At 35.4% G+C, this 24,954-nt stretch overlaps 1 protein-coding gene across 1 annotated transcript in view; it reads right to left on the bottom strand.

Moving 5' to 3' along the window:
- thbs3a (thrombospondin 3a) overlaps positions 1–24,954 on the bottom strand; it is a 27,054-nt gene extending 2,100 nt beyond the window's left edge. Inside the window, exons 1-21 of the mRNA XM_073846611.1 lie at positions 24,699–24,954; positions 22,472–22,678; positions 21,072–21,325; positions 19,866–19,968; positions 19,733–19,759; positions 19,554–19,636; positions 19,423–19,474; positions 17,692–17,840; positions 17,388–17,528; positions 15,966–16,040; positions 15,729–15,881; positions 13,314–13,424; positions 12,828–12,935; positions 12,558–12,717; positions 12,350–12,468; positions 10,957–11,009; positions 9,963–10,165; positions 9,703–9,881; positions 6,020–6,068; positions 5,745–5,941; positions 5,468–5,640 (exon numbers count right to left, since the gene is read on the bottom strand). Of these exons, the coding sequence (XP_073702712.1) occupies positions 5,468–5,640; positions 5,745–5,941; positions 6,020–6,068; positions 9,703–9,881; positions 9,963–10,165; positions 10,957–11,009; positions 12,350–12,468; positions 12,558–12,717; positions 12,828–12,935; positions 13,314–13,424; positions 15,729–15,881; positions 15,966–16,040; positions 17,388–17,528; positions 17,692–17,840; positions 19,423–19,474; positions 19,554–19,636; positions 19,733–19,759; positions 19,866–19,968; positions 21,072–21,325; positions 22,472–22,678; positions 24,699–24,774 (2,672 nt within the window). The 5' untranslated portion in view covers positions 24,775–24,954. The remainder of the gene's footprint in view (positions 1–5,467; positions 5,641–5,744; positions 5,942–6,019; positions 6,069–9,702; positions 9,882–9,962; positions 10,166–10,956; positions 11,010–12,349; positions 12,469–12,557; positions 12,718–12,827; positions 12,936–13,313; positions 13,425–15,728; positions 15,882–15,965; positions 16,041–17,387; positions 17,529–17,691; positions 17,841–19,422; positions 19,475–19,553; positions 19,637–19,732; positions 19,760–19,865; positions 19,969–21,071; positions 21,326–22,471; positions 22,679–24,698) is intronic.

Here is a 24,954-nt window from a genome sequence, read left to right as displayed (position 1 = left end):
AAAAACGACTCGAAGCTTTTGAATGGTATAGTGTTACAAAAAGATTTTTATTTCAGATAAATGCTGATCTTTGGATCTTTCTAATTATCAAATAATTCTTAAAAAATGTATTCAACTGTTTTAAATATTGATGATAATAATAATAATAAATGTTTCTTGAGCAGCAAATCAGCATATTAGAATGATTTCTGAAGGATCATGTGACACTGAGGACTGGGGTATTGATTCTGAAAATTTAGCTTTAATCACAGGAATAAATTACATTTTAAAATATATTCAACTAGAAAACAGTTATTTTAAATAGTAAAAATATTTCAAATTTTTACAGTTTTTGCTGTACTTTGAATCAAATAAATGCAGGATTGGTGAGCAGAAGACTTCTTTAAAAACAAAAAAAACCTTACTGTTCAAAAACTTTTGACTGGTAGTGTGTATTACAATGAACTAACTAAAATGTAGAAAATATTACAATACATCTTATACCAAGTGAAAAATTAATTTGCACTAAAGTATTTTATATTTTCTCCTGCCATTTAAACCCCTTTTTATTTTACTATCCTAAACAAACACTTATAAGTTTAGTTGAATTTTATTATTTGCATATTGCGTTGGTTAAGAACCGTTGTTCTAGAACATTCAGTCTGAATGAATCCGAGAGCTGTTTTATCTTACAGGCCGCTACTAAACTCCACCTGCTCGCCCTCTAATTACCTGATAATAAATGAGATCTGATTTGATTTAGCGGCAGGCCGGACCTAAATTGCATTATGTATGAGTGGAGCATGTCTGCAGCACAATCCAGCGTGAGCGTGTGCGCTCGTACTGAAGTCCAGTGCTCTATTCACTCCTCTCACTGAATACAAAGCAGGTGTGTTTATGTGTGTGTGTTTGAAAGGGCCCTTACAAAGCCTCAGCTACACATTGTCTCACAAAACTGTGCATACACGTGTACACACACACATATTGAGCTCCACACAGCTCTCTTTCTTCCTGTAGGTATTTATAACTACTAGAAACTTTGGAATACTAGATCTATTCTAAAGAGTTCTGTAATAATCATGAAAAATCAAAGATTAAAAGCTTTAGAACTGCTTAACCATCAAATGAGAAACTACTGTAGACAATTTCTGTTATGACCTTTTTGAGCATCATTCGTCATTCCTTTGGCAAGGAGTGTCTGATTTACAACACAATGCCAAGAAATTACGCAGCACAGGAAATCATACACAATACATGTTTAACTGTCCTCTGCGGTCCGTTCTCTCTCTTTCTTTAACGGGCCGTCCACTACAGTAGTTTCCGTTGGATCTGCATATGAACAGGCACCAAGAAAATTCTTGCCAAGGATTTCATTGGCATGGCAACCACAACAATGGGCGGCCAGGGGGCCCAACCACTCAACAGAGTCTCAGGGGTGTGAGGGGGGCAAGAGGAGGGGGCAATTGAGAAGAAATTTTAAGGATAACTAGTCACCCCCCCCCCCACCCCACCCTCTCTCCAGTATACCAGCACAAGCTTCCATCAGCTGCCAGTGCAGCCAATGACCGAGTCTGGTATTGCGCCCTCTTGTGATGATAAAGGTGACCCACAATCCCACGGACAAAAAAAAGTTGTTTTAGCAGGGGTGAGCACCTTACATTTTTACAGTTACTAAAGGAATATAGCAGTTTGAATATACTTTAAAATGGATAACATTTTTGGCATGCAGTTAATGAAAATATTTTCTAAAAAAAAAAAGTGTAAAAATGATGGTGTTTATAGTAATTTACACCACCATTAAAAAGATTTTAGGGTCATTCCGTGTCAAATCAATCAGACTTCAAAAACGTTCCCGGCTCAAATGTTTGATTTTGCTAATACTTTTTTTCTGAAGAATGATAAACATGTATAGTGATGAAAGCCATATTTAAATGTCATAAATGAATATTTACTGAATATACATTTTGCATGTTACATTACTGCATGTTCAAAGGAGAAGTTCACTTCCAGAACAAAAATTTACAGATAATGTACTCACCCCCTTGTCATCCGAGATGTTCATGTCTTTCTTTCTTCAGTCGTGAAGACCTTTTTTAAAGAAAATATTTCAGAATTTTTGTCCATATAGCGGACTTCTATGGTCCCCCGAGTTTGAACTTCCAAAATGCAGTTTAAATGTGGCTTCAAATGATCCCAAATGCGGTTGTAACCGATCCTGGTCGAGGAAGAACACTGTAAAAAGTTTTCACCAGATTCAACTTAAAAACCTAAGTTCAGCAGCTGCCTTAAAATTTTAAGTTAAATCAGCTTAAAACTACAAGTCATTTTAACTTATTACAATAAAATGAGTTGGTTTAACTTGTGAGTTGAAATGACGTAAGTTGATTTAACTTAAGATTTTAAGGCAGCTGCTAAACTTAAGTTTTTAAGTTAAAACTGGTGAAAACTTTTTACAGTGAAGGGTCTTATCTAGCGAAACGATGTTTTTTTTTTTTTTATTACAATTTATACTTTTTAACCTTAAACGCTCGTCTTGTTTAGCTCTGCCTGAACTCCAGTTTAAGACAGGGTATGTCGAAAAAACTCCCATCTTATTTTTTCCCTCAACTTCAAAATCGCCCTACATCGCTGTTTTACCTTTTTTTTCTTTTCTTTTTTTACTTCTGCAGCAATGTAAGATGACTTTGAAATGATTTTTGAAGTTGAGGGAGAAAATAAGATGGAAAAAAATCCTGAAATGTTTTCCTCAAGAAACAATTTCTTTACGACTGAAGAAAGAAAGACATGAACATCTTGGATGACAAGAGGGTGAGTACATTATCTGTAAATTTTTGTTCTGGGAGATGAACAAAATCCCTTCTTACAAATATACCATATACCTGAAACAGATTAAAATTTAGAATCTTATGAATAGACTACTGAAAGCAAGGTAATGTGCCTCAACTTGACCATTTCAGTGCACTTTTAGCACTCAGACAGGTTTGCTGCATGCAAATGTTTTGATAGAGAAACAAGATACAATTCTAATTTCAACATTATTTCTTTTTCAGACATTGTTCTTTAAATAACTAAGTATCAGCTGTATACAAAGTGACCAACATTTGGTTTTCGACCACTGAAAATGGGTAATATTCAACAATCTGGACATGGAGCCTCATTGAGATCCCCATATCTCTGGGACTGACTGATGTAGGGCCTTGAAAATGAAGATTCCAAAATAAAAGTTTATTAAAAACCAGAATCTAAAATCATATTGCAATATCTTTAATACTTCTTGAGTTATAGGCACACAAACATTCGAAAAATAATATTTATGGCACCCAGAGTGGTATGCTAAGTTGTTTTGACAGAAGGAAACAAGACACATCTCTAGTTTCAACATTATTTGTTCTTCAGATATTCCTCTTTAAAAGAAAAGAAGTATCATATTTTTGCAAACTGACCCATATTTAATTTCTGACCATTGAAATTGACACCAAAAGGAAAGTCTGTTAAGACCTAATATCTAAAAGGGCATTAAGATATCTTCAATACTTCTTGAGTTACAGGCATGCAAACTTTGGAGAAAAAACTGAACAGAAAAACAGAAAAGTGCTGTTTCCCTATTTTTGAATGGTCACCATTAGCACATAATGCAACAAAGATTGCTAGAGTCAACAGATTTTACTAACAGACCTACCAATCTCTGTGTAAAAATAACAGTATGATGCTGCCATCTTTCTGCAAGTCATTTTTACCTCCCTGTAATTTGACTCTGAATCTCAGGTGAAAATTGCCATTTTGACCCCACTCTACAAAATAGTGGATTACTCAGTAAATATTTATCCATGACGTTTAATACATTTGGCTTTCATCACTATACATGTCTATCTTTCTTCAGAATAAATATTTGCAAAATCAAAAATCTGAATTTTCAGTTTTTGTTATTTTAGTACATGAAGTTAAAATATTTTTTTAAAGGTCCCATATTGTACACATTTCTGGAGGTTTATTTTAGTTGTTGATGTCCTTAAGAATATATATTTGCGGTATAAGTGCCAAAATCCATCTCAATATATTTTTACAGCTCCTTTTTTAGGAGCTCTGTCAAAAACAGGTCGATTTTGGCCCATCTAATTAATATTCACGAGCCTCTCTTCTGATTGGCCTGTTGTTTTCTGAGTGACGCACAGCCAGGCCAACCACAGTTAACTACGGTCATGTATGCTTTAGCCGAGCCCAGAGCCATAGAGAGAGCCTAGCCTGCTGATACTCAACAGGATATTTCAGAATGATCATTAATGTTTTTTCTTTTTCAAACACCGAATGCAGTAAGCTACATAACTGTTGTTTTAGTAAAGCCCCTTTCACAATGCGCGCTGATTCTGGAAAATTACGGGAACGAGCGCTGTGTGAACAAAAGCCAGAACCATAAAGGCAGTGTTGTAGTGATGATGCACGTTATCATGCGACTCTTCACAACAAAAAAATACGTGCAAAGTGGAATGAAGCGGCGATCGGGCAGAACCAGCTCCGCACTATCAGCGCTGAAGCACAGTTTGTTCAGGTTAGTTTCAGTTTAGTGAAACATACGCATCGCATTACACCTCACATCCAAATGTCACATGTCTTTATAGGTTGTGTGTAAAGCACGCACAGATTCCGGAAAACAACTGAATGAACCAAATCTAACAACTCCGGAACAAATCATGGGACACATTATCCGTGTATTTACCGGAATGGCTGTGTGAAAGAGGCTGAAGTTGACGTGCCTCTGGTCTCTTATATTCACGTTGTTCTGAAGCCTGTGCAATGATGTAGTTTCGACATCTATCGACTGAACAGGGTTTTCTCGACTTTTCGTGTTGTTGTTGCTTAGCAATGTTATGGACAGGATAGTGTCTGGGTTTGACAAAAGGAGGGTGGGACGTGATTGGTGCTCGGGGTGGTGACTGAAGGCGGTGACTGAGTAGATCGGACGTCACATCTTTGCGGAAGTCACAGTGGCTCGTGAAAATGAACAGCTACTTTAAGCAGGCTGTGTGCAGTTTACTGTGTATTGACTGTTTTGAAACTTATATGGTTGTTACATGGCCCCTAGACCTCAGTTATCATGAAAAAAGCCAGGAAATTTCGATTTTGACAATATGGGACCTTTAATGCTTATTTTATTTTAAGATGCTTTTTTATGATTTTACTACTTAGTTATCTAAATAACTGTGGTTACAACTTAAATAACCATCACTCCAGTCAGTGTCACATGATCTTTCAGAAATCATTTTAATATGTTAACAAGTAGTTATGCGGTTTACTTTTTATTTTTTAGGGTCCTTTGTTGAATAAAAAGTTCAATACCACAGCATTTATTTGAAATATAAAACATTTGTAACATTATAAACATCTTTAGTGATCAATTTAATGTATCCTTGCTGAATAAAATTCTGAATTTATTTTAAAAAATTTAACTGACTGCAAACTTTTGGACTGTACATTATGTTGGAGGTCTCACCTGATGTAGCCGACCTGTGGCCGATGGCTAAGCTGCCACCTGTATGAGGTTTTATCTTGCCAGCCGACATTTCGTGGGTCTTTCCAGAGCAGTTTCACCTCTCCATCCGTGTCCCCCGTGTGCCAAAGAGCATTACGAAGGAACTCACCAGGACCTGTACGAGACTTCACTGCCTACACAAACACAAAGTTTTAAAGTCTTACTCCCCAAAAGCTCATATGGACATTAGCAAGCCAATATATTTCTATGAATCAAAGCAATTTAGCCACATTTGCACCTTGAGCTGCAGACCAGGTTCAGCCATGGCCCTGAATGGGATTGACTGCCAGTACGTCTGTTCGGTCTGCTTCCACATCACCACATAGAAACTAGACGAATCCTGATAGCCGAAGATGAAGCCGGCATAGTCGTCGTCAGTCACTGTGTTAACGTGAAATGTTCCCTCAAAGTCCACACCGTTAAACGCAGTGTAACCTGTGGAGAAGCAATTTACAGTTTGCGTTTGAGAGTCCGCTGTGCTCCTGAAATCTGAAAATCTGAAACCAAACTCACCCACTGCCAAGCCTGGGTCGCTGTTCATGGTTTGAACAATCTCCATACCCTAAAACACAAAATCATCTGTATTAATACAAGCACCTAAAACAGTACAGAAAATTACAGATTTTTAAATATTCATGACATCATGGATCATGGACTTTATTAAACTTCCATTTTTAACCTTTATCTTATAATGGCAAAAATTTCTTAATGTTTGTGAGGAGGTATGCAAAATCTAAATGGAGGTTTTTACTCTGCCTTTAAATATGAGCCTCTTATGCATCATTTGAGAAAAAAACTTAAATTAAACGCTTCAGTAAGCAAAAAAATATGATTTAGATTGTAATGTTTACTTTGTATTTCTTTGGAGAGTAGTATTCTTATTTTATTAATCTTTTACACATATTTTTTATGTAAAATAGGGCGCTGTGAACATTACGGACTATGTTTTATTCATACTTGAAGTCAGAAGGAACCCAAACATCAAGGTTCATTAGTTAACATTAGTTAACGTGAACTAAGAATGAACAACACTTTTACAGCAATTATTAATCTTAGTTAATGTTAATTTCAGCATTTACTAATGCATTATTAAAATCACAAGTTTTTTTATTATTAGTTAAAACCCCTTAACTGTCACCATCCCCTCTGTGGGACGCCCAAGTTTACTTCAGCATTTTACAAATAAATCTCAATCTAATCATGACAAACTTTATATTGTTGGAAAGGTCTAAGGCTCCTAAACAGATATTTTACAAATGATGTAGGAAAAATAATAGATTAATTTATGACAAGAGTGCACCTCAAAAATCTACTTCACCTCTGTTACAAACAGACTTCCTCGTTGCCACACTTTAGAAATCATAAGAAATTATATATCAGTTGAAAACTTAAAATCTCAAAATTAATCATTTGAAAGCCATTTTAAAATCAGACATTGCATTAACATGGAAAATGTACATCAAAATCATATTACAAAATGTTTTCGTTCATGAATTATAAAAATTTAAGTTTGAATTCTTCATTTTAACGTCTCTGTTCAAAAATGGGAGTGACAGTTAAAGGAGTAGTTCACTTTCAGAACAACAATTTACAGATAATTTACTCATCCACTTGTCATCTAAGATGTTTATGTCTTTTTTTCTTCAGTCGTCAAGAAATTATGTTTTTTGAGATAAACATTTCTGGAAATTTCTCCATATAATAGACTTAAATGGTGCCCCGATTTTTGAATCTTCAAAATGCCGTTTAAATGCAGTTTAAATGCAGCTTCAAATGGCTGTAAACAATCCCAGCCGACGAAGAAGGGTCTTGTCTACCGAAACGTTCGGTCATTTTCTTAGAAAAATATATTTTTATATACCTTTTAAGCAATGAAACACGTCTAGCACTAGGGTTTGTAGTGCGCGTTCCCGACTTTACGTACTCACGTCGAAAGGTCACGCGTGACGTATGCGAAACTACAGACCCAGTGTTTACAAAGCGAACTTGAGAAGAGAGAAGTGCAACGCAATCAAATAATCTTTAGCAACAAGTTACAACATAAAGTACAACGATGTCGGACGACTTTGAAGCTGGAGGAGCACATGAGATGGAGTTTTTCACCGTTTCCTACCTTTTTGAGCCGGAATACACAGACGATGAACTCTGTCAGAGAGAGAAAACTGCGACAGCCGCGGCGGCGACACAAGCCTCGGGCAGACCGCGTTCAAACGAGACGAGATGGTGGTGCAAGTGTGGAAAATGCCAGCCATTTCCAGCGGAGCAGGAATCTCAGTGCTGTCACGACTGGACCACATCTGTTCCACTGTTACAAACAATCGGCGAGTCAGGAGATGGGACTGCTTCAAGCATTCGCTGCGTTGCAGAGCACGGTGGACGCAGTACTAGGGATGCTCATTTCGGTTAATTTTCCTGACCGACAACCGCTGCTCGTTATCCGAACATTAACCGTTAACTGATAAAATTAGAATAATAAATTAGTTTAAAATAAAAATAGAATGCACGAGTAAGTGATGATACATTAAAAATACAAGCAAATGTTTTATTTTTACGTGCAAACAGCAGCATACAGAGCAACAACAAAAACTGTATTGACATATACTTAAATTATCACGCATCAGCAGCGCTTCTGAGAACAGAGAAAATCAATTAAAATAAATTAAATAACTACCTAATTAAGATGACAAAACTAAAACACACTGAATCCTTTTATGCGCTTTGAAGAACTGTACCGTTCTTATTCTTCTCGTCTGACATAAAAATATATAGCAGGCCAGCCAATACCTCAGTGTGCCTAGTTTTTAACATGTCCACAAACATGCTGTACGGATAGGCAGGACCGCTGCCTGTTAACTCTTAGATTCGCGAAAAAAAAACACCATCACAAAAACCCCTTCAATTTGCGGTTCGGGACTTCCATCCACTGTCATATGCGTGTGGAGAAGCGCGTGTTTTACAGCGTTCAGAAATAGCCAATCACAGACATGTATGTTGATTTGATTATCACTGTGGCCAATCAGAGGAGGCTATGTTACAATCCACTCACCAACCAAAGTGCCGGTTTCAGTTTTGCTGATTTCTACACTTTCGCGAACTCTCTTATTAAAACAAAGAAAGTGTTGGCATTATATAAATAAGAGATTAATTGTGCAGTGTAAAGGTTATTTTATTACTTTTTAATAACTTTATGAGATTGCGATGAACTACTCTAGGATGAGTGATTTCCAGTGATTGTAACGGGAGCGCCTATTGCGCACTTTCTAGACTATAATTCATTCAGAATTTGAATACATTCACTCACGGATTCACTCTCTAATAACCCAATAACGCCACTTGCCATTGAGTTGCATATAGGTGAAGCGAAATATGTCTGTACAGCCACACTGCACGTGTCGACACGCGCGCGTGAGTAAACAGATAACTTACAAATAGCATTATTTCTTTCACCATGCAGCAAACGTAAAAAAAAAAAAAAGAATAGAAAAAAAAAACCCTTTTGAACCGTTTAACTGATAGTAATAATCGGTTAAAATTCTTACTGTCGGTTAACGGTTAAACGGTCAATATGAGCATCCCTACGCAGTACGTAAAGTCGGGAACGCGCGCTACAAGCCCTAGTGCTGGACGAGTTTCAGTGCTTAAAAGGTATGTAAAAATATATTTTTCTAAGAAAATGACCGAACGTTTCGGTAGACAAGACCCTTCTTCGTCAGCTGGGATCGTTTACAGCCATTTGAAGCTGCATTTAAACGGCTTCAAGATTCAAAAATCGGGGCACCATTTAAGTCCATTATATGGAGAAATTTCCAGATATGTTTATCTAAAAAAATATATAATTTCTTGACGACTGAAGAAAAAAAGACAAAAATATCTTGGATGACAAGTGGGTGAGTAAATTATCTGTAAATTGTGGTTCTGAAAGTGAACTACTCCTTTAAGGGAGTTAATGCACATTGAACTAACATGAACAAACAATGAATGACTGTATTTTGATTAACTAACATTAACAAATATTAACAAATACTGTAATAAATGTATTGATCATTAATCATTCATGTTAGTTAATACATTAACTAATGTTAACAAATTACATGTTATTGTAAAGTGTTACTGTAAAATTTAATCTCTGGGAAAAAAGGAGTACTGCAACATGATAAACCCGTGTCAGTGAGAGCAGGAATCCCATGATGCTGTACCTGATTGAGCACCACCCAGTTGGGGTCGATCTGGGCGTCACCCTCCGGATCCAGAATGACTGTCTGATAGGCTCTGAAATCTGTAAGTGTGACTTCAGCACTTTCTGGACACACGTCAATCAAATCCAGCACTGCATCATTGTCAAAGTCATTCTCACATACATCACCGACACCGTTACCTAAACAACAAGAAAGAAAGGAATAACATAAGTCAGTATTAAGGAAGATTATTAGCCATTAGTGGATATGAATGCTCTTACCGTCTGAGTCTTTTTGGTTGGGGTTGGGAATGAGTCTGCAGTTATCAGGGCCGAAGCCATTGATGGCGTGATTGTCCGGGACCCCGTCGTTATCGTCGTCCTCATCACAGTCATCTCCGATTCCGTCGTTGTCAGAGTCGAGTTGAGAGCTGTTTGGAATGTCTGGGCAGTTGTCTCGAGTGTCCTGGTGTCCGTCTCCATCACTGAAACACACAATATTAAATACTATGAGCTGAACTGTGTGTCTGAGATGAAAAACTATATGAGCAACTATGAGACACTAGATGGCCGCAGTCTTACCATATGCAAGTAAAGGAGAAGTTCACTTCCGAATGAGAATTTTCTGATAATTTACTCACCCCCACATCATCCAAGATGTTCATGTCTTTCTTTCTTCAGTCGAAAAGAAGATAAGGTTTTTGAGGAAAACATTTGAGGAATTTTCTCCATTTAGTGGGTGCCAATGGTGGCCAACGGGTTGAAGAGTTTCAATGCAGCTTCAACGAGCTTTGCACAACCCCAGCTGAGGAATAAGGGTCTTATCTAGTGAAACGATCTGTCATTTTCTAAGAAAAATACAAATTTATATGCTTTTAACTACAAATGCTCATCTTGCACTAGCTCGACCTCACACATAGCTAGTGCAAGACAAGCATTTGTGGTTAAAAAGTACAGAATTGTATTTTTTTTTTTTTTATTACAGATTGTTTCACTAAATAAGATCCTTATTCCTTGGCTGGGATCGTGTAGAGCCCTTTGAAGCTGCATTGAAACTGCAATTTGGACCTTCAACCTGTTGGCCACCATTAAAGTCCATTATATGGAGAGAAATCCTGGAATGTTTTCCTCAAAAAACCTAATTTCTTTGCAACTGAAGTTCTTGGTTGAGTTAATTATCAGGACATTTTCATTCTGGAAGTGAACTTCAACTTCCCCTTTAATGAGTCAATGTGATTTATATGTTTAAATTTACATTTGAGATGCGTTTACTCACGTGTCTTGATTGGTGTCACAGACATCCCCGACTAAGTCATTGTCTACATCTGTCTGCAATAGTAGTAATTAAGTTTATTATTCATACAATTAATTACATAAAATGATATATATATTTAAAAAACACCATTCACTGCAAAAGCAAGAGCTAGCTGTTTCTCAGATACTCAAATTATTTTTTACAGAGTTAGTTCCCTTTAACAAATAGTCAACAAAATGTTTCGTTATTATTGTTAACTAAAACAAAAATTATTATTATTGTAAAACTGAAATAAATAAAATACAAATATTAACCATGGCAACTAATTGAAACAAGTATAAGTTGAAGCACTAAAAATTACTAACTGGAAATAAATCCAAAACTAAAACTAAACTGAAAAAAATAAATAAATTCAACCAAAATAGTAGTATTAAAAAAAAGCATTTAAAAAAATTATTAATAAACAAAGTAAAATGAAAATGCAATATATATATAAAAAGGTTTGAAATTATTAATATATTAATAAAAACTATCATAGTATATAAATGTGACTCTGGACCACAAAACCAGCCATAAGGGTCATGTTTTTTTTTTAATTGAGCTTTCCACTGATGTATGGTTTGTTAGGATAGGACAATATTCAGCCTAAGATACAACTATTTGAAAATCTGGAATCTGAGGGTGCAAAAAATCTAAATATTGAGAAAATCACCTTTAAAGTTGTCCAAATGAAGTTCTTTGCAATGCATATTACTATTCAAAAATTAAGTTCTGATATATTTACGGTAGAAAATTTACAAAATATCTTTATGGAACATGAACATTTATTTAATATTTGATTTTTGGCATAAAAGAAAAATAGATAACTTTGACCCATACAATGTATTTTTGACTATAAAATATACCTGTGCTACTAACTGGTTTTGTGGTCCAGGGTCACAATAATACTATTACACAGGTTATACATTCAAACCTGTATGACCTTGTTTTGGGGAAAACAAATGAAGAATTGTACTATTAATACTATATTATTTAATATTATATTGTACTATAATTGTACTACTAATAATTGTTTTACTATTATTAAAAATAAAATATTAAGAATAGCACTGGAAAGTGAATGGGGACAGGTGCTATCAAGCTTTAATATGACAAAAAAGCAACAAAAAGTACCATAAAAGTAGTCCATATGAAATGTGTGAAATATCTAAAGCTGTATAATAGCTTTGTATAAGGAACAAACCAAAATTTAAGCTCTCAAATCAAATACGGCCCTCTTATATTTCCCACAAAACAAAGAAAGTCACAAGGTTTGGTTTGGAATGACATTAGAATGAGCAAATAAAAAGAAGTTCACCAAGAAAGAATATAAAGTAAAACAACGTTTAATATAAACTAAAATGTGATTCAGTACCTGCATGGGGTTGCTGATCTCAGGACAGCTGTCACACGCATCCCCCACTCCGTCTCGGTCCCGATCTGTCTGCATTGGGTTGGGCACTTTAGGACAGTTATCTAGCACGTTCTGGATTCCTGCAAAACATCCACACACATCACATACACAAAGGATGATGTTGCAGGCACACAAAGCAGATCAATTCATCAAGCTGAATGGCCTTTACCGTCTCCATCGATGTCCTCATCGCAAGCGTCTCCCTCCCCATTATTGTCAGTGTCTTTCTGGTCAATGTTGGGAACGGTGGGACAGTTATCACACGCGTCACCGAACGAATCAGTGTCAGAGTTCTGCTGATCTTTATTGGAAACCAACCGACAGTTATCCTGAAAAAAAAAAAGTAGTTGATTATATTCTACACTTATATTATATTACATTTATTAGTTTATTATATTATTTTTAATATACACATTGTTCGGATGGACCATAAACACACCTCTACGTTCTTTATTCCGTCTCCATCTGCATCCTCATCACACTGGTCTCCAATCCCATCATTATCAGCATCTTCCTGACCGGAGTTGGGTGTGAAGATGCAGTTGTCCTGGAAAACACAGATTATGAACATCCCTAGTGTAACACTTGAAGCAAGAGCTGCATACAATCCTGTGTTCAGACATGGGAAAAGTTCTGGGACTGCAAGCTACAGTGAATTTATCATATGACAGTCCAAACAAATGCAAAAACAAACTTGGACTATGTAAACGTATTACCTCATCTAGAATGAATAGCTTAATTTGCTTGAAAGGTACAAGATGTATGAACAATCGTACTTGAACTGGAAAAAATCAAGTCTATAAACCATCAGAATAAATAGAATAAGGTTTCCTATTAATTATAAAGAGTCACATCATTTCAGTGAATGTTTATACAGTATAAGTATGTGCAGAAGGAGAGATTGTGGGTAAAAAGAGTTTCAGACCTGTTTGCAGTGCTTGTTGTTGTCCATGCAGGGCAAGGAGCGATCCGGATAACCGTCAATATCCGTGTCCTTCCCACAGGTGTGACCATTACCGGCCCATCCGACATTACACTAAGAGAACCAAACAGAAGTTTATCAGACAACTTAGACATTTTTTTTTGGTCCTAACCAACCATGATAAAGTTATAAGTGACAGGGCATCTTGTCAGTTATTTGGTTTATACCACTTTGCTCTCAGCAGCCCTGCCTATAGTGAAACCTCATTGGTTCAAAATCCTGCTCCACATAATTGTACATTAACGGGATAGTTCAACCAAATTTCTTCAATGTCATCATTAACTCACCCTATCTTGTTGAAAACCTGTTAGTGCTGGGTAGTTTGACCAAAAATCTATATCAGGTTTTTTATTCTGGCGGTTTATCATGTATATGTGCCTTTATATGAATAAGAATGCATGAAACAGTTGCAGAACCGCTGCATTTTAATTATGATCCAAACAAAGATGTAGCATGATCAGTTTTTGAACGCAAATTCACTCTCTGACAGCAGGTGGTGCTTATGGAACAGCAGCAATACAGTGTTTCCTTGGTTAAGGCTGTAAACAAAGCAGTGCAGTGCTTTTAAATACTATGTTAATATGCATTATACGGTGGTAAGATGAAAGGAAAATATCACCTAAACTTTTCAGATGACAGTCAGTTCCCTTTAGAGATAAAGCCCCACTCCCAATTCAATTTTTATAGTTGAGGTCAAAAGTTTACATACACCTTGCAGAATCTGCAAAATGTTAATTATTTTACCAAAATAAGAGGGATCATACAAAAATGCATGTTATTTTTGATATTTCACATAAAAAATGTTTGCAAATAGTCCACAAGAGAAAATAATAGTTGAATTAGTAAAAAATCACCCCGTTCAAAAGTTTACACACACTTGATTCTTAATACTGTGTTGTTACCTGAATGATCCACAGCTGTGTTTTTTGTAGCTTAGTCACAATTGTTAATGAGTCCCTTGTTTGTCCTGAACAGTTAAACTGCCTGCTGTTCTTCAGTAAAATCCTTCAGGTCCCACAGATTCTTTGGTTTTTCAGCATTTTTGTGTATTTGAACCCTTTCCAACAATGACTGTATGATTTTGAGATCCATCTTTTCACACTGAGGACAACTGAGGAACTCACAATGCATTAAGAGCCAGGGGTGTAAACTTTTTAAATTTGAAGATCAGGGTAAATGTAACTTGTTTTGTCTTCTGGTGAACAGAAGGGCAGTACTAAATGGAAAAAAAAAGATATTTTGGCAAAATAAGAAAAATGTATAAATCTATATTCTGTTCAAAAGTTTATACCCCTGGCTCTTAATGCATCGTTTTTCCTTTTGAAGCATCAGTGAGCGTTTGAACCTTCTGTAATAGCTGCATATGAGTCCCTCGGTTGTCTTGAGTGTGAAAAGATGTATCTCAATATCATACAGTCATTGTTGGAAAGAACAGCACAGTGGGCAGTTTAACTGTTCAGGACAAACAAGTGACTCATGAACAACTATCACTAAACTAAAAAATGGCTGTGGATCATTCGGCTAACAACAGAGTATTTAGTAAGAATCAAGAGTATGTAAAGTTTTGAACAGGGTGATTTTTATAAATTCAACTATTATTTTCTCTTGTGGACTGTATGTAAATGTCTTTTATGTGAAATATCTTATTCAGGTCAGGACTAAATAAAAAAACAACATGCATTTTGTATGATCCCTCTTATTATAGTAAAATAATTAACATTTTGCAGATTCTGCCAGGTGTATGTAAACTTTTGACCTCAACTGTATGATTTCCAATATTTCACACACTGTGAACAGTGAGCTTGCTCTGTCTTGATTTTCTCCTCTTGCATTTGTCTTTAACGTCTCTGGCTTCTGTTAGCGGCTGTTTACAAGAATTAGTTGTGTGTTATAAATAATTCTCCAACCATTAGTCAGAAGTGTATGCAGTTAGGGATCTCCTTAATTCATGCTGTCTACGTTGCTTAGCCACTTGTTCATTACGCACAATTCATACCATCTGCGTAACCATTTAAAACAACAAATCGCCCAGCACTAAAACCTGTTTCACTATTTTTCCTCTGTGGAAATTGAAAGAAGATATTTTGAAGAAGCTGGTAACCAAACAGTGTTTTTTGTCAATACAGTATAAGTCAATGGTAACCAAAACTTCTCTTTTCTTCTTTTATGTTCCACAGAAGAAAGAAAATCATATATATTGGGAACAACATATGCATGAATAACTCAAGAATTTTCATATTTGGTTGAACTGTCACATTAAGAGTTATTTCGATTAGATGTGATTGTGTGACAAACTGTTTGTCTCTAAAATCTTTACACATTGAATCTAGTTAAAAAACAATGTATGTGTAGACATACAGCGCAGGTGACGTCACCGTTCCGCTGAATGATGCAGTGAGCGTTAGTGTCACATGGGTTGAAACTGAGCGAAGCACACGATTTCCGAGGGAAACATCCAACTGTCTGATTCCCAACATATCCAACCTTGCACTGGCCGCATCGATATCCTCCCTAAAAGAAGGGAGAAGAAGTTAAAAAACATTAACATACACTTTGTGTGATTTCAAAGAAAAAGTTTTTCTGACTCATACTTACAATGGTGTTGATGCAGACTGAGTTGGGTGTGCAGGCGTTGACCAAATCAACACATTCATCGAGATCAGAGCATTCCTGAAACAAATTCATTGGACGTCATTCAAAAACATCTGTTGCTTCATGTTTTACCAGTTTGCTGTGTCTTAATACTTTAACAGTTTGCTATTTTTTGATACTCCAGCTGCTTCCATCTTGTCAAATATCTGGCTAAAATGATGAATTATTGACACTTGCACTCCAAATTAACCTAGAAATAGGGTTCCCACATCTTGGTTACTTCAAATTCAAAGACCTTTCAAGGACTTTCCAGGTCCAATACCCTTAAAATTCAAGGACTTATGGTGTATTCACACCAGGAAAGTCCGCTAGTTCACTTGCTTTGGTCTGGACACTGCCCTTTTTGCAAGTGAACCAGAAACTGTTAACAAAACCACATTTGTGTGCTTAAGGTCATTCATTCAACCATACCAGAGTTCGTTTGGAACCGGACCGAGACCACCTCTTCAGCTGGGTCTCAGTACGGTTGTTTGGTCCGCACCCTTAGGGTGTGTTTACACTTGTTATGTTTGGTTCGATTAAAACAAACTCTGGTGCAATCGCTCAGTTAGTGCGGTTCATTTGAGTAAGTGTGAACGCTGCCATTTGAACTCTGGTGCGGTTTGAATAAAATTTGAACGCAACATGGACCAAATACTTCTAAACGAATCAAAAACAGAAAGTAATGACAAGATGCGACGCTAATAATACCGCATATCACGCTACTGAGCCACTCAAAATTACCACAAGGAAAATCTATTTACCACGAATAGCCCTAAATGTAATTAAAGAAAACTAGTATGCATAGGCCACAAAGTGTTGGTGAAATAACACATTAGCGGATCTGAGGGAATAATATGGAATTTTTTCCAGAACACTTATTATATAAAATAAATTCAAGCACTTTCAAATACATGTATGTTCATTTCCAAAAACTTTCCAGGGCCTTGAATTTTTCTTTTTTTTTTTTAGATTAACAAATCCCTGGGGAACCCTGTATAAAATGCATTTTTGTAATAAGAACAGATTTTTTTTTCGTTTTGAAAATATATAACAAATTTCAGAGAATTAAATTTACGAAAAGTAAAAGTACAAATATATATAATGCTGTTCTTTTGAACTTCAAAGAATCCTTAAAAAAAAGCCACAGCAGTTTCCAACTAAATTATTAAGCAGCTCAACTGTCTTTAACATTGATAATAACCAGAAATGTTTCTTGAACTGCAAATCAGCACATTAGAATGATTTCTGAAGGTCATGTGACACTGAAGACTGGATTAATGATGCTGAAAATTCAACTTTGCATCATATATTATTTAGTTATTTCAAATTACTGTATTACTGTATACAAATAACTGTATCTCTGATCAAATAAGTGCACTGTACCTGGCGGTGACTCTTAGCAAATTCCAAACCGAACCCAGAGAGAGGAGGACCCCACAGTCCGGCTGGGCAGGGCTCACAGGTGAAACCTTTTGCTGTGTTGATACACGCACCTGGTGTATAACACGGCTGAGCCTCTGCACACTGATGGGGAGAGACAAGCTAATATGAAACAGGCTTAACAAACCAACACTCATGAATAAAAAATAAAGGCACTTTTATTCAAGACTCTTTGGAACACATAAACAGTCACAGCAGTTTCTAGACCAAAAAGAAGATAAAACCAGCGCTAAAAGCCTTCACCCACCTCATCTACATCCTGACAGTGTGTGCCGTTCCCTGTCATGCCCTCCGGACAGGGGCCACAGCGGTACCCTGGGAAATCGAACGTCTCCATGCAGGCCACACCCTTAAAGCAGGGGTTGGGCTGACAGCGTGAACGCGGCTCATGAAATCCTTCAAAACAAAGAGTCATATTATCATCACTTAGCTCAAGAAATCTAATTTCATGCAAATTATACATACACAAGAATCTAAAGCCTCTGTCTGGCTATATTTGTAATACAATACTAGCATACTGCTTCTTGCATACATAGTATACACTGTATCATGGTCAGAAATAAATTTCTCTGTTAAGGGGCATTATTTGCGTTTATTTCCAGTTATTACATTTGTGAGGGCCATTTTAGAATCACCTTATTATTATAAAAACCATATTATCTTGTCTTTAATGTCAAATAGGCCTACTTAAATTTACCCAATAACTTTAATCAATATTTTAAACTTTATACGCCTGCAATATTATGACAAAAATCATTATTGTAGATTATTGCTCTTTATATTGTAATGATGATTATTAAAGGAGTAGTTCACTTTCAGAACAAACATTTTCAGATAATGTACTCACCCCCTTGTCATCCAAGATGTTCATGTTTTTCTTTCTTCATTCTTCAAATTATGTTTTTTAGAAAAACATTTCAGGATTTCTCTCCATATAATGGGCTTCTATGGTGCCCCCGAGTTTGAACTTACAAAATGCAGCTTCAAAGGGCTCTAAACGATCACAGCCGAAGAAGAAAGGGTCTTATCAAAACTATGGGTTATTTAGAAAAATAAAATACAATTTATATACTTTTTAACCTCAAATGCTTGTCTTGTCTAGCTTGGCAAGACAAGCATTTGAGATTAAAAAGTATATAAATTGTAAATGTTTTTAGAAAATAATCGATCATTTTGCTAGATAAGACCCTTCTTCCTCGGCTGGGATCATTTAGAACCCTTTGAAACTGCATTTAAACTGCATTTTGGAAGTTCAAACTTAGAAGTCCATTATATGAAGAGAAATCCTGAAATGTTTTCCTCAATAAAACACCATTTCTTTACGACTGAAGAAAGAAAGACATGAACATCTTGGATGACAAGGGGGTGAGTACATTATCTGTACATTTTTGTTCTGAAAGTGAACTACTCCTTTAATAGCGATACAGAAAACAATATAAAATGTTTTTGCTTCGTTTTGGGTGCATCACTTTCTGGCTTCACAGACAAACATGCCGTCCATGATGTTAGCCAAGTCTAGCACAAGTTATGCAATAACTCCTGTGATAATCACTGAAACTACAAAATTAATCTTATATTTACATCAAATTTATTTGCAAGCATGCGCACTTAACAACAGCTCTGGCGTTTTCAGCGATGACTAATCTAAGTTCCTCTGACTGGCCAATGCACTCCTAAATTCACCAGAAATTTGATTGGTTATAAGGCTCAACAGTGCAAAAAACAGTGCGTAAAAGCAATCTGATGCAGTGTTAGCGAATCCAAATATAATGCCATTGTAATTCATATAATAATTCATATAATGAATTGACACTTTTCATTCATTTTCACATTTCATTTTAGTCGCAACAGTCGTAATACGTTGTTTATTTTTGCCCCTTTGTCTTGAATTTATGGAGAATTTTCGTTTATTTTGCTGGCATTCCTCTTTAATTTCCGACCCTGCACTGTATACTGCCTACTTGATGCTGCTACTCACCACACATCTGGCACTCCAGAATAGCGTTCCTGATGAGAGACATTTCTTTAACCTAAATAGTGCAAAACCACATAAATCAAACATGTTCAGAACACATTCCCTCATATAAATATACACTGACTCACTCATACCTGTTCTCTGATGTCCTCTCTCAGCTCTCCCAAAATCTGATTAAAGATTATTAGCTGGCCAATCAGAGCTTTAGTGTGGTCACCTGTACAAAAAGAGTCAAATAACTTCAAATTAAAATCAATAAATACAAAACAGAACAAAAACAAAAGTGTATATTATGACACCAATGTCAACTCACCTAGAATAGAATTGACCTCACCATTCACTGAAAAACAACGTTTAAACAAAAATATTTCAGACAAAGGTTTTGCAAGCAACCAAAAACCACATATTCAAGCTCCATGTACAATCTTGTGGTGATGTTGGCTAACCTATGTTATATGAAGAGGCGTCTCCCTGAAAGGGGCAGTCGGTAATGGCCCCAGCCTGGGCTACAGTGCCCCCTAGTGCCAGTTTAATATACTCCACTGCTCCCTGGGAGATAAATCATTTGATTATATTATACAATTTCAGGCAAAAGTTTTTGAACAGCAAGATTTTTAAAGTTTTTTTTTAAAAAAGTATCTTCTGCTCACCAAGCCTGCATTTGTTTGAAAGAAATACATTTTTGGAAAATATTCTACTCAGCTGTTTTCAACATAATAATAATAAATGTTTTTGAGCAGCAAAGCAGAATATTAGAATGATTTCTGAAGAATCATGTGACTGGAGTAATGATGCTAAAAATTCAGCTGTGAAATCACAGGAATAAATTACATTTTAAAATATTTTCAAACAGAAAATATTTATTTTAAATAGTAAAAATATTTCAAAATTTTACCGTTTTTGCTGTACTTTGTATCAAATAAATGCAAGCTTATTGAGCAGAAGAGACGTCTATAAAAAACATTACAAATCTTGGTAGTATATTCTGATATCTGGATTTCAGTTCTTAAACAATCATAACATCTAATCTCTTTTTTATTAAAAATGCTTTATTATTTCGGTGAAACTGAAAAAGGAAATTTACACAGTTCATATCATACTCACATTTCTATCTTCCATGGGGAAAAAAAATACACACTACTGTCTAAAATTCAAATTCTAGGGCCAAGAAGAGTATTTTTATTTAGCAAGAATGCATTATATTGATCAAAATAGTAAAGACTTATACATTATTATTTTTAGTTCAAATAAATGCTGTTCTTTTGAACTTCATTCATCAAAGAAAAAAAATGTATAACAGTTTTCACAAAAATATTATACAGCCCAACTGTAACATTTATCATCTTTTCTTGAGCACCAAATCCGCATATTAGAATGACTACTAAAGGATCATGTGACATCATTCTAAAGTATTGATGCTGAAAATCCAACGTTGCCATCACAGAACTAAATTAAATTTTAAAACGAAAAACTTTTAAATTAAAAAAGTATTCCACTTATTTTAAACTCAAAAAATATTTCATTGTTTTTACTGAATTTTTGATCAAATAAATGCAGTATTGGCATAAAATTTTTTTTACAAAATCATACAGACCCCAAACTTTTGATAGTGCAAGTGTTGTCACATCAAGATCGTATTATGTTGGTCTCACCTGCATCCGAGCGTATGCCTTGTGGCCATTACGAATCTCCACCAGCTCTGCATCTCTGGGCAAAGCGACCAATAGGGGCAGCCTCTGAGCGGAGTCAACCAGACGACAGTTCACATAGAGTTCGAGGCTCAGGTGCTCTCTGCGCAGGCCACCGACACGGAGAATAACAGACTGAGTCCGTCCATCTGCCAGATTTGGGCTCTGCATGTTTACTGTGTGCAGCTTCCCATCTTCACGAACATACCGGACCAGAACTAGAGTAAAACGAAAACCTTTTAGAGATGTTCTGACTAGACACCACATATGAAATCTCTTTGATGTGATGTACACTTCCAGTCAAAAGTATTTGAACAGTAAGATTTTTAATGTTTTCTAAAGAAGTCTCTTCTGCTCAAGCCTGTATTTATTTGTACAGCTAAAACAGTACAATTTTGAAATAGTTTTACTATTTAAAATAACCGTTTTCTATTTGAATATGTTTTAAAATATAATTTATTCCTGTGATTTCAAAGCTAAATTTTTAGCATCATTACTGCAGTGACAAGATCCTTCAGAAATCATTCTAATATTCTGATTTGCTGCTCAAAAAACATTATTATGTAACAGCCAAGTAGAATTTTTTCAGGCTTCTTTGATGAATAGAAAAACAGCAATTATCTGAAATAGAAATCTTTTGTAACATTATACATGTCTTTATCATTACTTTTGATCTTTTGAATTTAAAGCATGCTTGCTAAATAAAAGTATTAATTTCTATGCTTTCTTTCCCCCCCAAAAATTATAACTCCAAACATTTGAATGGTATAATTTTGTATGTGTGTATAATGTTACAAAAGCTTTTTATTTCAGATAAATGCTGATCGTTGGATCTTTCTATTCATCAAAGAATCCTGAAGAAAATGTTCTCAACTGTTTTAAATATTGATAATAATAATAATAATAATAATAATAATACTGCATGTTTCTTGAACAGCAAATCAGCATATTAGAATGATTTCTGAAGGATCATGTGACACTGCAGACTGGAATAATTATGCTGAAAATGTAGCTTTGATGACATGAATAAATTACATTTTATAATAAATATATTTAAATAGAAAACAGCTATTTTAAATAGTAAAAAATATTTCTAAATTTTCTTGGTTATGCTGTACTTCTTTAAAAAAAACATTAAAAGTCTTACTGTTCAAAATGATTGAATGGTTAAAAAGTGGGCATTCCATATCAAACTGGAGCCAAATCTGAATGTAAGTAGGTTGAAACAACAAGCAACAAGTTATTGGATGTTGGTCAACATTATACAATAGCCTACGCAGTGATGTCAATGGAAACCTGTTTCCGACAAAAAGCAAGTTTATTATGATTATAGGTTACAAAACAAAAACAAACATGGTCATTACCTTTGTTGATCTTGCTCATGATTGCAACCTCCAGGTATTTCTTGTTATCCTGCTTGTTGTAGAGACCCAGCAGAACTCCACCCAGTTTAGGAGGCAAACGGAAGGAAGACATCACATACACATCACTGAGAGTCTTCAGAGCTAAAGAGACCTTCTCCACCGCAGCCACGGTCTGCTTCACATCCTCCAAACTCAACACGTCTATCACTGAGAGAGAGAAACAGAGACAGAGAGGAATAATGGAACAGTAAATGAATACTGTCATGTTGTTCCAAATGCACATACTGTTATTTTCGCAGAGTATTTTACTCTTTTTTTTTGTACAATGCGGTTTATAGTGACCACAGCTGTCAAACTCTAATAAGAACCAAAACGACCAATAAAAAAAAAGCTATAAAAGCACCACAAAACCAGTGTATGTGACTCTTGCATGGTATTTAAAGTCAAAAGGTCTTTTTTTTTAAGTAATGAAAGAACATTTAATCCCATTATTTTATCTCAGTGATCTTACAATAGAAATCTTTTCTATTATGTGTCATTATCTTATTTACCATCTCTAATGTAATCCATGGCATTTATTTTTAATTATTCTTAATAGCGCTCATTCCACTCCCAGTTCATCTTAATCTTAAAGGAACACTCCACTTTTTTTGGAAATAGGCTCATTCTCCAAATCGAATCCTGAGTAATATCATTGGTCACATTTATTATGCTCTTGCCCTTTTTGTGCTCCACAGAAGTCAGTCAGTCATGCAGGTTTCGAACAATCAGACTAGGTTTGTGAAATGAATCAACTGATTCATTGAAAAAAATCTGACTTACACAAAAGTTTTCAATTGAATCCCAAGTAATATCCTTGGTCACATTTATTATGCTTTTGCCCTTTTTGTTCTCCACAGAAGTCAGTCAGTCTTGCAGGTTTGGAACAATCAAACTATGTTTGTGAAATTAATCAACTAATTCATTTAAAAAATCTGACTCACAAAAAAAAAAAGTTTTGAATCGAATCCCAAATAATATCCTTGGACACATTTATTATGCTTTTGGCCTTTTTGTTCTCCACAGAAGTCAGTCAGTCATGCAGGTTTGGAAAAATCATACTAGGTTTGAAAAATGTATCAACTGATTCATTAAAAAAATCTGACTCACCAAAAAAAAGTTTTAAATCGAATACCGAGTAATATCCTTGATCATGTTTATTATGCGTTTGGCCTTTTGTGCTCCACAGAATAAAGTCAGTCATACAGGTTCAGAACAATGAGACGAGCCTAAGTTCGTAAAAGGAATCAACCGATTTACTGAAAAAAATCTGACTCACACAAAAGTTTTAAATCGAATCCCGAGTAATATTCTAAGTCTCATTTATTATGCTTTTGCACTTTTTGTTCTCCACAGAAGTCAGTCAGTCATGCAGGTTTGGAAAAATCAGACTAGGTTTGGAAAATGTATCAACTGATTCATTAAAAAAATCTGACTCACAAAAAAAAAAAGTTTTAAATCGAATCCAGAGTAGTATCCTTGGTTACATTTATTATGACTTTTGGCCTTTTTGTGCTCCAAAGAATAAAGTCAGTCATACAGGTTCGGAACAATCAGACTAACCTAAGTTTGTAAAATGAATCAGCAGATTTACTGAAAAAATCTGACTCACACACACAAAAAGTTTTAAATCAAATCCCCAGTAATATTCTAAGTCTCGTTTATTATGCTTTTGCCCTTTTTGTTCTCCACAGAAGTCAGTCAGTCATGCAGGTTTGGAAAAATCAGACTAGGTTTGTGAAATGAAATCAACTGATTCATTTAAAAAAAAAATCTGACTCACACAAAAAAAGTTTTGAATCGAATCCTGAGTAATAACCTTGGACACATTTATTATGCTTTTGCCCTTTTCGCACTCCACAGAAGGAAGTCAGTCATACAGGTTTGGAAGAACATCTTGATGTATTTACTATAGCCTAGTAGTTACTAAAGTCTCCTGGAATAACCTGACTTATTTTTTTTCAGAGCTTTTATAAAACTTAACGAGGTGGAACGTTTCTCAAACATTCTCAAAACAGAGTGAATACGAATTAAAGACAGAAAAAAATGTGAGTGAGAATTAAAAAATCGAGAAATTATAACGTTAAAATATACAGGCCATTATATCGGAAACATATCTACCTGAGAGAGGTCGGTGTAAGTAATTATGAAAGATATGAAAGTTTGAAAAAAAAAATGGAATAATTACCCGGTACATCTTGTTTTTGTGCGCTCTCTGCGAACCAGACGAACATGGACACCAACAGACTGACCCAAACTTTCATATTTGCAAATAACACACGCAAAACTGATGCAGAAAATATACAGAACAGATTCTTCAGCGATGCATTGAAACACGAATATTTCCACTGGAACAAACCTGCGCTGTGCAGGGGACAGGGAGAGAGAAAGAAAGAGAGAGCTGCGTTTACAGAAAGAGAGAATGAGCTGATCTGAGAACTGAA

Source organism: Garra rufa, chromosome 9 (assembly GCF_049309525.1).
Source record: "Garra rufa chromosome 9, GarRuf1.0, whole genome shotgun sequence".
In the NCBI taxonomy this organism is placed as follows: domain Eukaryota; kingdom Metazoa; phylum Chordata; class Actinopteri; order Cypriniformes; family Cyprinidae; genus Garra; species Garra rufa.
Note: the sequence above shows the minus strand (reverse complement) of the source record. Positions and strands in the feature narration are given on the sequence as shown.